The following is a 12188-nucleotide window of genomic DNA, read 5'->3' as shown; positions in this document are numbered from 1 at the left end:
TCTCAAACTATTTTTCGTCAAAGTAAGCAATTTCCAAAGTGATTGAAACTTGTCCTGACTTTCGTCACTAGGTAAAGATGAACTTGGTTAAAGCGAAAGCTTACCAACACATATTTCGAGAAATAGATAGGCGGGATAAACTCGGCTCGAAATAGCAAATGTGCATAATCTAAGTCTATATAGCAAAACGACTTTTGTCTCAAGATAGGAGATAAATAGACTTTTGAGTGATAGATAAGTTCAAGTCTCCACATACCTTTTAGTCGATGAAGATCCACCGGTTCCTTGAGTAGTCCTTCGTCTTGTATGATGATTTCCATGGAGTTCTTGAGCTCAACCAACACTTTCTATCCTAGTCCGAGACCTTAGCTATAGTAGACTAGAAATCAAGACTTGTAGTTTTGATCACTAACATTGACAAACATGCCTGAGATAGCAACGCATGCGAGTTCGACCGAGCAATGTTCTAACAATTTCCATCTCTGACCATATAAATCTTCTCTTATTAACATCAACATATGCATGTACACCAGATACTAAAACACCACCTACATTCACTGTTAACATCTGACTAGACATTGAAATAACAAAAGGAGTAGCTATAGATAAATTTCAGAATAACCATATATTACCCTTTTTTATTAAAACCTGAATTATGAATTACCATTTTTTGGATACCAGGAAGATTCAACTTATTGCAAAAATAATAATTACAAAAAAATTTAGGTTCTGCAATCCAAACTAAAGTATGATGACTTGTTCAGGTTGTCAGGTTGCTTGTTCAATGTGGTTTGTTTTCTCTCTCCCAAAGCAGATTCCATACAACATATGATCCAATCATGGTCTCAACCTAATTAATTTATCTCCTTGGTCACTCTTTAGTGATTATTCATGAAGGAGTTATTATCTAAAATCTATGGAATTTTGTCTTTCCATTTTCCAGTATCGACTGCTGATCCTAGAGCCATAGTGCATATCATTGGCAATTTTATAGCATATATAAACTAGAATGCTGTTCATATTATCAATTACTTAATCATATGACGCATACGTGTAACAATCATTTGTATTGGACTATACCTTATTCACCTCGAGTGAAGTTAAATTTGGACACTACTTTTGAAAAAGATACTAATAGGGATAGTATTGGCTTTGTTTATTCGTGATTCAAAGAGTAAATTTATGGCAGGGAACACAATAACCACTATTTTTCTACCACACAACAAGCTGAAGCTTTGGCCTTACTTGAAGTTGTCCGATGGGATGGCCAATTAAAGCTTTCTTTACCTTGTTGTTTAAAGGAAATTGTAAAATAGTTGTGCTCGTGTATTCTCTTAGCCAAGCCGTGAAGTTAGAAAAACAAATATTATTCTTAATTGTAAGTATTGTCTTAATAGTTTGTCTATTTAGTTGTGTGTTTTTGTTTTTCGTGGGTGTATTAATACAACGAATATTCTCGGTAAGGCGGATAAATCTCCACTGTCATGGCAGAGGATCAATCTTGTGTAACTCAATGTTTTTGTTTTTTGGGATTAATGATTCCCATCCAAGCTTAAATAAAGGCGACAAAGACACGTTTTGACATTTCTTTTTCCCGGGATAACCCAATTTAGGATGTGATATTTTCCTAATAAGATATGGATTTCATTAAAGAAGTAAATAGCTACATCAAACCTGTTGATATAAGAGAGTTCAATATCTGTTCGGATACACATCCAGAAATAGCTATTCGATTTTTATAAGTTAAAATGTAAGAAGTTAGTTTGAGTATAAAATTATGGAAAGACTTCTAAAGTCAAAAATGTCAACCAACTAGTCAAATTATCAAACCAATAACAAATTTGACCTGGTATTGTTCTTTTTCTTTTGCGATCATACGAGGAAATATTTTAGTAAAGTATAAAAGACACCTAGACTTTCTTTGTTTGTAGCTGACTCGACGTCTGAGTCTGAATCAACCACTGACTCGCGCCGAGTCAGCAGTCAGGACTCAGACCTAACTCATGACTTAGACCCGTTTGAGTCAGGTAACAAAATATGTTTGATTTATGGAACCAAACCACTGACTCACATATTTTTGAGTCAGTTGAGTCAGATCTGACCCAAAATAAAATATCCCTGATTCATGGAACCAAACCACCGACTCACATATTTTTGAATCAGTTGAATCAGATCTGACCCAAAACAAACATATTAAGTCAGATGATTTTAGTTTGATCCAGACAACTAAGATGATCCAGACGATTCAGATGAGTCAGGAGTAAGCAAACCTGGTGTTAGTTTGAACTTTAGACTTAGAGCCATGATTTGCTGATAAAAAATTCTAATTTGCTGATTTAAAAAGTTTTAAAAATGAAAAATTAATGAGCGCAGTGTACATCCCCGCGCAGGATAGCCAAACCTATCCTCGTGAACGAGAAACGAGATTAACCGAGGATAGAAATAATAAACACGAGAAAGAAGAGAGAAAGAAAAGGACTACTAGAAGAAGCCTAAACGAAAGAGATGTGATAGAGAATCAGAATCCAATTTATGACCTTTTCAGAAAGATCTCGTAGACCCTAAACTTATCTCAAATTAGGGTTTTCATCTCCTTTCCTGCAACTTTCACTTAGTTTTTTTCTCCAGCTTTAAGAGAAGTAAAAAGCCCCCCAAAAAATCTTCAAATCAAATCACCAATTCTCAGGCTAAGGTAAGAACTCTCTACTAGTAACTCATTAGGTTTGAGTTTATGTGTTATTTTCCGTCTATTTCTTTTCTTCTGCATGTTGATATTCAGTGGAAATGTAATTTTTTTTTTATTTTTTTTGGCTTTTGACGAGTTATATTTTTATCCCAAATCCATTGCCATTAGATACAACTTACACAGTATCGTTTTTTTTTTACCATGATATTACAAACTAAACTACTAAACAGCTTGCAAAAAAAAAAAAAAGTCAAACTATAATGTCCCCCCATTTACCCTGTGTGGATATATATACTGTTTATTGCTACAGTGAAATCACAAGGATCTACTATGTTACGTGTTTGGCAACTTATAAGTATGCGAGGTTTTAACATTACAAGTTTTTATTTTATTTTTGATATATGTATATATGGCAAAATATGAATCTGATGCATCATTTGAAATAATGAGTTTGTAAGCTTGCAAATGAAAGAGTATATTCGAATGTGTTCCAAAAGCTGCTTGTTTGTGATGAACGAGCTGAATGCTAATGCATTGTCGATATGTCCATTTTTTATTTTATTTTTTAAATTTTGCTTATGGTTTGTTGACAATTGGTTTACAATTTTGTTGAGCAGGTTATTTATTCTGTTTATTTCGACATGGGGTCAGATGAAGCTGAAACGAACAACGAGAGAACTCATGATACACAGTCTATTTGTTTGCATGCGTTTTCGGATTTGTCACGTATCTCTCCACCAATGTTTGTGGCTCTTTTGAAGGCGTGTTATGTTCGTGGTAATCTTTCTCTCCTTCCATGTCTATATGGTTTATCTTAAAATGCGAAGTAACAGTCTGGGTGTATTAGTAGTGTTAAGAGTTCTGTTAGTATGAGTACTTCCATTTTGTTTGCCACTGAGCGTTGTGCTGATATCTTTTATGCTTATTTCGTACCCAATAATGTTCCTTCTGAAGGTACTGAAAAGGCTACAAAGAAATTCCAAGTTCTTCAGCAACAGGTTCATCTAGTACTTCAGAATTCTCCTCAGCCTGGACCTGCTACTTTTGTTTTGCAATGCCTCTATGTCTTTCCTGTTCTTGGACCTTTGTACACCGAAGGCTTCAGTCACTTAATCATATCATCTCTTCGTCGTCTTCTAAAAACCATCCCAGCAGAGTCTGAAGCAAAGAAACTGGCTGCAAAAATATTTTTGGACGTCACTAGTGGCCTTGTCAACCATGAAGAGAGAGTTCTCATAAAGCTGCTTGAAGTTGTTGACGTCAAATTAGAAAACATCGCGGAAGCCATGTGTGATCTGGAGGTGTATGATGGTAATTTGGACAAAGCAAAGGCGTACATGGGACCATATATTTTTAAATTGGTAGAATCTCAATCGTTTATGCTGGCTGTAACTCTTCTGGAGCGTTTTTCAATACGTCAGTCTGGAGAGGAGTTTCTAATGAGGATGATCGAAGAAAACCAATTCAAGGCAGCAGAAAAGTGGGCAACATACATGGGGAAGCCCTTGCTAGTTATACTGATCAATAAATATCTTGACTTGAAGTTGTTAAAGAATGCTTATGAACTTATAAAGAAGAACGACCTTAAGCAGGATTTCCCAGAAGTGCATCTTATGTACAAAGAGAGGTATATTTTTTTAACTATCATCTGCATTTGACGTGTCCTTGATTTCAATTCTTGAATTCTTGATTATTTTTTTTTGTTTGATGTTCTTCTCAATTAATAGAGATATTTCATCAATTTGCAGTCAACTGAAGAAGTTTGCAGAAAAAGGACTGTGGGATATCGCTGAGTCAAGGGTTAACAATAATAGACAATTACTCGAGTACCTGGTAAGAGGAAGGTTTTGAATAGTAGATTGTCATGTCCTTATGGTTGATGCACGTTGACAGGAAGAAAAGAGTCTGATATATTTCTTCATGGTATTTAGGTATATTTGGCAATGGAAGCAGGCTATTCAGAGAAGGTTGATGAATTATGCGAGCGATACGCCCTTGATGGTTTTGCCAAATCTCAAGGTACCACCATCTAATATATAATATTTTTATTAAAGTTTGAAGTTTTCTTTCCACAAATTACCATCTGGATCTAGACCGTGCTGTAGGAGTAGCAAGGGAACACTGTACACGTGTCGCAATGCTTTCTTCAAGTTCAGTTAGTCAATAATGCTTAAGCCCTTGGAGTTGATAATTCGTCTCAGATTATTAGCAGTGTTAAATGTCTTGAACGATTACCCTGCACCTTCTTGAAATCCTACCCCTTACTACTACTTCTACACCCCTGTATGCTTTATTGTAAAATCTTTTCATAACAAGGTTAATTTCTTACATTTTGATTGCTCGAGTGGTTTTTTGTTAATGTTCTTAGAACACAATGCTGTTCAAGGGAAATGATTTGTCATTCGTAACCTACTTTTGCTCATGTGATTTTTGATGTGTTTTATACTTCCCAACGATTCATGTTGCATCACAGAACCTCAAGCAAAACCTACAGTTACCCGTTTCTTACATCTCAAGGAGCTGATTGTAGAAGATATTAAATGGGTTGATGAAGCTGATGGTCTTCTTAGTGCTACATCATATATCGAAGAATGTAAAGTTATAGGTGTAGACTGTGAATGGAAGCCAAATTATGTAAAAGGAAGCAAACCCAACAAGGTAATTTTTGGCTAGTTGCAAAATTCATCTTTGAGTCCTGCTCCCAATCTTCTTAGTATTGACATTTGCATGCCTGCCATAGGTCTCCATCATGCAGATTGCTTCAGAAAAAACAGTATGCATCTTAGATCTGATAAAGTTATCTAAAGATGAACCTGATATGTTAGACAACTGTCTAAAGCGTATTCTGCATTCTTCTAGCATTCTGAAGCTTGGTGAGTGAGTATGTTGAATCATCACTTAAGATTTTTCTGTTTGTGCCCTCTTTAAAAGAAAGCTGCATGATATGTAAACTTTTGTCAGATGATTTATCACTGTACTCATAGGCTTAATGAGTGTCAGTTTCTTACGTAGAGGCAAGATATACAAAACTATTAAGGCCACTGAATCTTGATTCTGCATTCAAGCTCACAAACATTTTAACTGGGGAAGATTTTGGATGAATTCTATTTGATCAATGATAAGGTAACAAGTAACAACTGACAGAATAACGGTTCCTCTGTAGGCTATAATCTGCAATGTGATTTAAAGCAGCTTTCGCAATCTTATGGAGAGCTGGAGTGTTTCAAGCACTTTGAAATGCTACTAGATATTCAAAATGTGTTCAAAGAACCTCGAGGTGGTTTGTCAGGGCTTGCCAAGGTATATAAATGACAACTGTGCACCTTCTTAGCTACACCCGGTTGCTATAATTTACAGTATCTTTTATTTGTAACTTTTTAGAGTTATGGGTTTTCTCTTTCTAAGAAAGACTTAGTGGAAGTTGTAATTGGCTAAAGTTCTTAAGTTTTGGCATTTTAGACTGATATGAATGTTACTTGGCTATTATACGTAATGATCGACACAGAAAATAATGGGAGCCAGTTTGAACAAGACGAGGAGGAACAGCAACTGGGAGCAACGACCATTGACTCAGCAACAAGTATTTACCTCTTTACTTATCTTTTTCCTTAATTCATTGAGAAATTTTCTTCCAAGTCTATGACAAAATTGCTTTGCATCTGCCATGGACTGTAGGCCAGAAATATATTCGTGCACTTGCAAGCATGAACATGCATGCTATTTATCACAACAGAGATTTCTATTACTGAGATTTCTTGCTCATTTACGTGCATGCTAATCTGTGATAGTTCCTATGTTTCTTTTATTTATACCAGGAGCTGATATGAAATAACTTGCAGATGGAATATGCTGCACTTGATGCAGTTGTACTCATTCACATATTCTACCACATTCAAAATCAACCTCAGGCTGCGAGTGCCAACAGTGGACAACCCAATATGGAATGGAAATCGAACATTGTAAGTCAATATACACATCAATTTTTATTGTGAGATTTTAGGACTGGGGATATGACTACAAGGTTTCATAAATCTCATCAATTATGTGCTTTTAGAATGTGCTGCCAGCGGTTTCATCTTTTGCTACAAACATATGACAGTTCAAATGTTCTTTTTTTCCGATAAATCTTCAGGTTTCACACATCGTAGACACAAAAAAGTCCAAGGCCAAGAAGACACCCAAACCCAAAAGTACAAAGGAAGTTCGTCCCATGACTAACCCTCTGTCCAACTAATGCCGGGCCACAGGTTCAGCCCACTCTTTGCTGCCAGTCGCACATTACCATGTATATTTTCATTTAGGTAAACAGTTGTTAACCACATGCTTCTCCTTTTGCTGAAAATTGAAGCATCCCCACTAATTTTCTCAAACATCATGTATATATATGACAAACTGGAGCAACCATTTCCAGTTTCTTTGATCGACTCATTACTACTTTTGAACTCTTTTCTTATCAAACTAATTTCACGTCACCGACACATCTGAAACTCTATCCGTGAAGTTTATCAATTTTAAATTCCTTCAAGAATTTCAATGGTGGTTCACTGATTTATGTTTCAAGGTCAAAATTACTTCCAGTGCCTATAGATTAACGGTAATAAAATAATACTATTGTTATATGAATGTGTGTTTTTCAGTCAAAAACTGTCATTTTGTGAAGTTTTTGGCTGGATCCAGCACGACTTTGTCAATTAGTCTTTTTTAAAACTTTAGAGAACTGAAAGTTGCTACAGTAGGTGCAGACATTTTAGGGAGAGACATTAAATATGATCACCGTATTTGTTTTATTCTTTCTTTCTTTTGTTTTTTAAATAAGAAAAATTATATTGGATATAAGTTAATTACATAGGGTTATCCTCCTGTATGGCACGGGATTGTTGAAATTGTGCTGGGAACTTTCATAGTTGATGGTAGGAGTGGCCGTGGCTCCATGTGCCTTGCTGTCTGGACTTTGTACAAAAAGTTTGAAATTTTTTTACAGTGCATTTCTCATCAGTATTAAAAAAGATGATAAATGATAAGAATTTTATCCTTCCTTTCAGCTAAAAGTGTTTTAACCCAAGTTTATTGATCTCTTACGCCCATCAAAAGTACGTACCTAAAGGTCTGTCCTTCATCATTTTCTCACCTAATGAAATGTCCGTCACACATTTTTGTGGGCACACACGCGCTGACGCGCATACGGCATGTGCAACACCGTTCATGTGAGGGGTTGGACTCTCGAGCCAATACACTACTGCAGTCTATTGTACAGCTAGAGACATGTGTCTTCGTCTATGACGCGTGGGTGGTATCATTTCAGAAATCAAGAATAAGTTTGTAATTTTGGAAGTAATGAGTAAATAAAAAACCAAAACCTAGCCAACATCTCCGTTCTCCTCTTTCACATTTACAGCGGCACACGACCATTAACTTCATCTCCCATTCTGCGACGATCAAATTATCAATTGCATCTTTCTTTTGCAATTTTTGTTTTTAATAAAATCTTGCACGACCCCACGTTACCACCACCACACCACAGAGCATCCTCATGAGGGGTAAAATACTTTCCTACAGTATTTGATAAAAACGTAATTGAGTCCCCAACTCCAATAGGAAAATAAGTTCAATATCAGAGTTGTTGCTCCTCTGTGAATGAACGATATTGGCGGTGCTGGCGACGGCGACGGCGTTTCATTCCTTAATTGAAGAAGTGTTATGTTATTCATATACCCCTGGATATTTTGAAATTTACGATACAAACTGAAGGAGTGTCGGAAACACGGAGGGGTAATCGCGTCACTTGTTGTAGCGTGTAATTCTCTTGTACCCCTTGTTTTGTAAATATTTACGTAAATACTTCAAAGAAACAGAAAATTGTAGGGACAGCTTAGTAACTTCCAGGTGTCCGGACCAAAACTTTTGGTTACACCAAACAAATCATTTTGTGTTATACTAGATTTTGTGCCGTGCTAGGCCCGTGGGGCTCCGCAAACTTGCTTCGCCAATTCAACTGACATAGTTAACCATATTTTTGATTTGGTAAAACTCGGCTTCGCCTTACCTCGCCCTGTCCCCATCATGAGCATGAAGACCTACACATTTATTAATTAGTAGATTGTTCTGCACATGATGATGATGGATTTTGTTTGAGCTCACTGATCTTTTTCACCCAAAACCTGAGAAACCATATGCTAATCAAAAAGCAGAACAAATACATAAGAGTTAGAAAATTTCCTATTTTGAAAATACCTTCAAAATCTCTATTAGAGATTCATAAACCTAATTAGTTATACAAATCCCATATACCTAATTAGTTATACAAATCTCATATACGAAATATAACTGTTTGAAATCAAAACAATGATTTTAACAGTCATTATGATATAATAGACATAGAGGGTACGGAATATAACTGTTTGAAATCAAAACAATGATTTAACAGTCATTATGATATACATAGTCATAGAGGGACGTGTATAAAGTGGGTCAATCACTTCATTAGTTTATGCTTATGAGCTATAAGATCATTTCTTGAATTTTGGCATACACAAGCAACTGAATTTGGCTTAAGCAATTTCAAATTGTCTTTGGACTTGGAGCCTTAAATTCAAAACAAATAGTTTAGAATTCGGCCCTAATTTTATTAGTCGGTGTGCAATATTTTATGCCCGTGCTACGCACCGGGTGTGATATGGCATCGCCTCGCCCCGTCGTGCATTTTTATTTGGTGTCGCGGGGCTTCGCCTCGCCCTGTCGCTTAGAATTTTTGATATAGTGTGGCGAGGCGAAGATGCATGCTTAGGATTTTTGATTTAGTGTGGCTCGGCTTCGCCTCGCCCCGTCCCAATGATGTTTAGGATTTTTGATTTGTTGTGGCTCGGCTTCGCCTCACCCCGTTGTGCATATTTTTATTTGGTGTCGCGGGGCTTCGCCTCTCCCAGTCGTGCATCTTTTTATTTGGTGTCGCGGGGCTTCGTATGCGGAGTCGTGATGCATTTTTGATTTGGCATGGCTCGGTTTCGCCTCGCCCGTGCTAATCTATTAACTATGTTAATCTAGATTTTGTGCCCGTGCCACGCACCGGGCGGGCCCGAAACCATCCGCCATCATTTTTTATATTCAATTTAACCAAATTCTTGGTTTGGTGTGATTTGGATTCGCCTCTCCCCGTCGTGCATTTTTTATTTGGTGTGGCTCGGGTTTGCCTCGCCTCGTCACTTAGGATTTTCGAATTGGTGTGGCTCGGCTTCGCCTCGTCCCGTCCCGATACAGTCTTAGGATTATTGATTTGGTGTGGCTCGGCTTCGCCTCGCCCCGTCCCGATGCATGCGATTATGGACTTGGTGTGCCTCGGCTTAGCCTCGCCTCGTCGCTTAGGATCTTTGATTTGGTGTTGCTCGGCTTTGCCTCACCATATCCCGATGCATGCTTAGGATTTTTGATTTGGTGTGGCTCCGCTTCGCCACGCCCTGTCCCAATACATTTTTGATTTGGTGTCTGAGCTCACAGCCATTGTAGGTAGGTGCTTCCTATAGCTCCAAATCAGGTGCCACTATCATTGGCCTTACAAAACTTTGATCAGTTTCGCATGTTGTTACAAAACTTTGATCAGTTTCACATGTTGCCAAATCGGGTTCAACTCCACCAACATCAAATCATTGCGGATTTATAAGTTGGCCATTAGTAATTGGGAGTGCCCACACTGAAGAAGTCAAACCAAAATCATTTCAACGCTCCTAAATGTTTAAATCTTTAGCTGAAGTTGGTTTGTTGATGATACCATGACAAAACCACTTTTTTTTTTGCTGCCATAATCATGCTTGTTTCTCTCGGGTTGTTACCGAGGGAAATTAATGACATAAGGACCTAAAAGCCCATTTGACGAAAATATGAGCAGGAAATCTCACACCATCAAAGGAAACTCATATATTCGTGATCTACTATTTGTAAAATTTGAAAGTTAATTATACAAAATATTTACAACAACAAAATGTGTATTCACCCTGAAATTTTATTGTAGCTTTTAAACATGCATATGACATATATGCTACACACTAGGCGGACCCAAAAACCATTCACCATCATTTTTTTTTTTCTTTCAACCATATTTGTAGTTTGATGTGATTTGGCTTCCCTCGCACAAAAAGATAAAATATGGTTAAGAGAAGAAGAAAAGAAGGTATCTTAATTTGTCATCCTATTAGTACGTCAAATAGTTATTAAAATTATACATGAGTTATCATGGATCAAGTCATACAGTAGGATTTTTTTTTTTTTTGCCATTAGAGACATCAATTCAACATTTGTACACAGTACATGCCTTCATAATTGACCTTCTCATCCCTTGTAGCTTTACTGCTACTGAGGCCTAAGGAAAATCAAAGTTATGAACTTGCAAACGTATAATAAGGTTCAGAAAAAGTAGCACTTGCTACATAGAATGTAAATTCAGCAACAATAGAACTGGGCATATATTACATAGGTTTCTTCTTCATTTTTCATAAATGTTAAGAATTCCCTTGCCAATCAGGCCGGTTAAATGGGATAATATGAACCCCTTGAATGCCAGCTCGCGCCTCACTATCGGTCCAAAATTAACATACCTCCAATAGTACAGAAGGATATAATTAAGTGTTTTTCTTCCATATCCACTATTCAAGCAATACCCCCAAATCTTTCGGTACTATCCTCCAATCAACCTCATATGTAGTCAATGGTTGTAATTTAATTCTAACCACCACCAAGTGAACTTTCTCATATTATTAACTTCAAATATAAGGTTCACATAATGTGCTCGACATGGAGTTCAAATAAAAATTTGTAACCCGATGCATCCATGACAAACCTACAAAAAAACAAATGACATGAATTGAAAGTTACTATATAAAGACTATTCATTTTCGTAAAATTCGTAAACTATGGTGGATACTGAATGTAAGTTGTTACCTGTATAGCATTCACCTGCATCTACATTTCAAGAATAATCTCAGCTGTCTTGAGAGCAATTAATTGATTTCCAAGAGTTTGGTCCTATAGGATAATTCACATCATTTCCTTAACCCTCAATTTGTTCACCATTTGGAGTTGGACTTCATATTTTATCATCCTTGAGTAGTTGGAGTCTTAGAAGTTCAGCTTGGCGCCTTAACCCGTATAATAAAAAATGGAGAGATCTCATAAAAAATTGAATTATAAAGAAATCGAGCTTCTTATTGTAATTAGTAGGAAAGTCCAAGATAGCCTTAATATATCCTCTATCAGTGCAGCACATAAATAAGATTTTTTGGATGTACCATCGCAAACCAAGTATTATTTTCTGCTCACAAAATAACCAAAAGAGTTAGTAAGGGATCTTTAAACTTCCTCTTGATTTCCCCTTGATAGTTCCATTAAGCAGAAACTTGAAACTTATGCATGAACTGGGAAAAAAATTAGATAAAAAATAGACGGAAACTTGACAGCCAAAACCTGCTCTGTTAATAGCCTTTTTCCTTAAACTATATACTGGAATTAACACAAT

General features: G+C 36.6%; 1 protein-coding gene across 1 annotated transcript; it reads left to right on the top strand.

Moving 5' to 3' along the window:
- The first annotated feature begins 2449 nt into the window (after positions 1-2449).
- LOC113358177 (exonuclease mut-7 homolog) lies at positions 2450-7210 on the top strand. Its single transcript, XM_026601706.1, has 11 exons — positions 2450-2692; positions 3304-3463; positions 3641-4313; positions 4435-4519; positions 4618-4705; positions 5160-5344; positions 5427-5559; positions 5850-5986; positions 6192-6266; positions 6526-6645; positions 6819-7210. The coding sequence occupies exons 2-11, from the start codon at positions 3328-3330 to the stop codon at positions 6918-6920; spliced, it is 1734 nt and encodes a 577-aa protein (XP_026457491.1). The 5' UTR covers positions 2450-2692; positions 3304-3327; the 3' UTR covers positions 6921-7210.
- The last annotated feature ends 4978 nt before the right edge of the window (positions 7211-12188 follow it).

The sequence above is a fragment of the Papaver somniferum genome, chromosome 3 (genome assembly GCF_003573695.1).
Source record: "Papaver somniferum cultivar HN1 chromosome 3, ASM357369v1, whole genome shotgun sequence".
Taxonomy (NCBI): domain Eukaryota; kingdom Viridiplantae; phylum Streptophyta; class Magnoliopsida; order Ranunculales; family Papaveraceae; genus Papaver; species Papaver somniferum.
This window is presented reverse-complemented; position numbering and strand designations above follow the sequence as displayed.

Coding starts and splice junctions, on each gene's coding strand:
- LOC113358177 (XM_026601706.1), top strand. CDS start 3,328: ATGGGGTCAGATGAAGCTGAAACGAACAACGAGAGAACTCATGATACA. Junction 4,706..5,159: donor TGGTTTTGCCAAATCTCAAG/GTACCACCATCT, acceptor GTTGCATCACAG/AACCTCAAGCAAAACCTACA. Junction 5,560..5,849: donor TTCTAGCATTCTGAAGCTTG/GTGAGTGAGTAT, acceptor GTTCCTCTGTAG/GCTATAATCTGCAATGTGAT.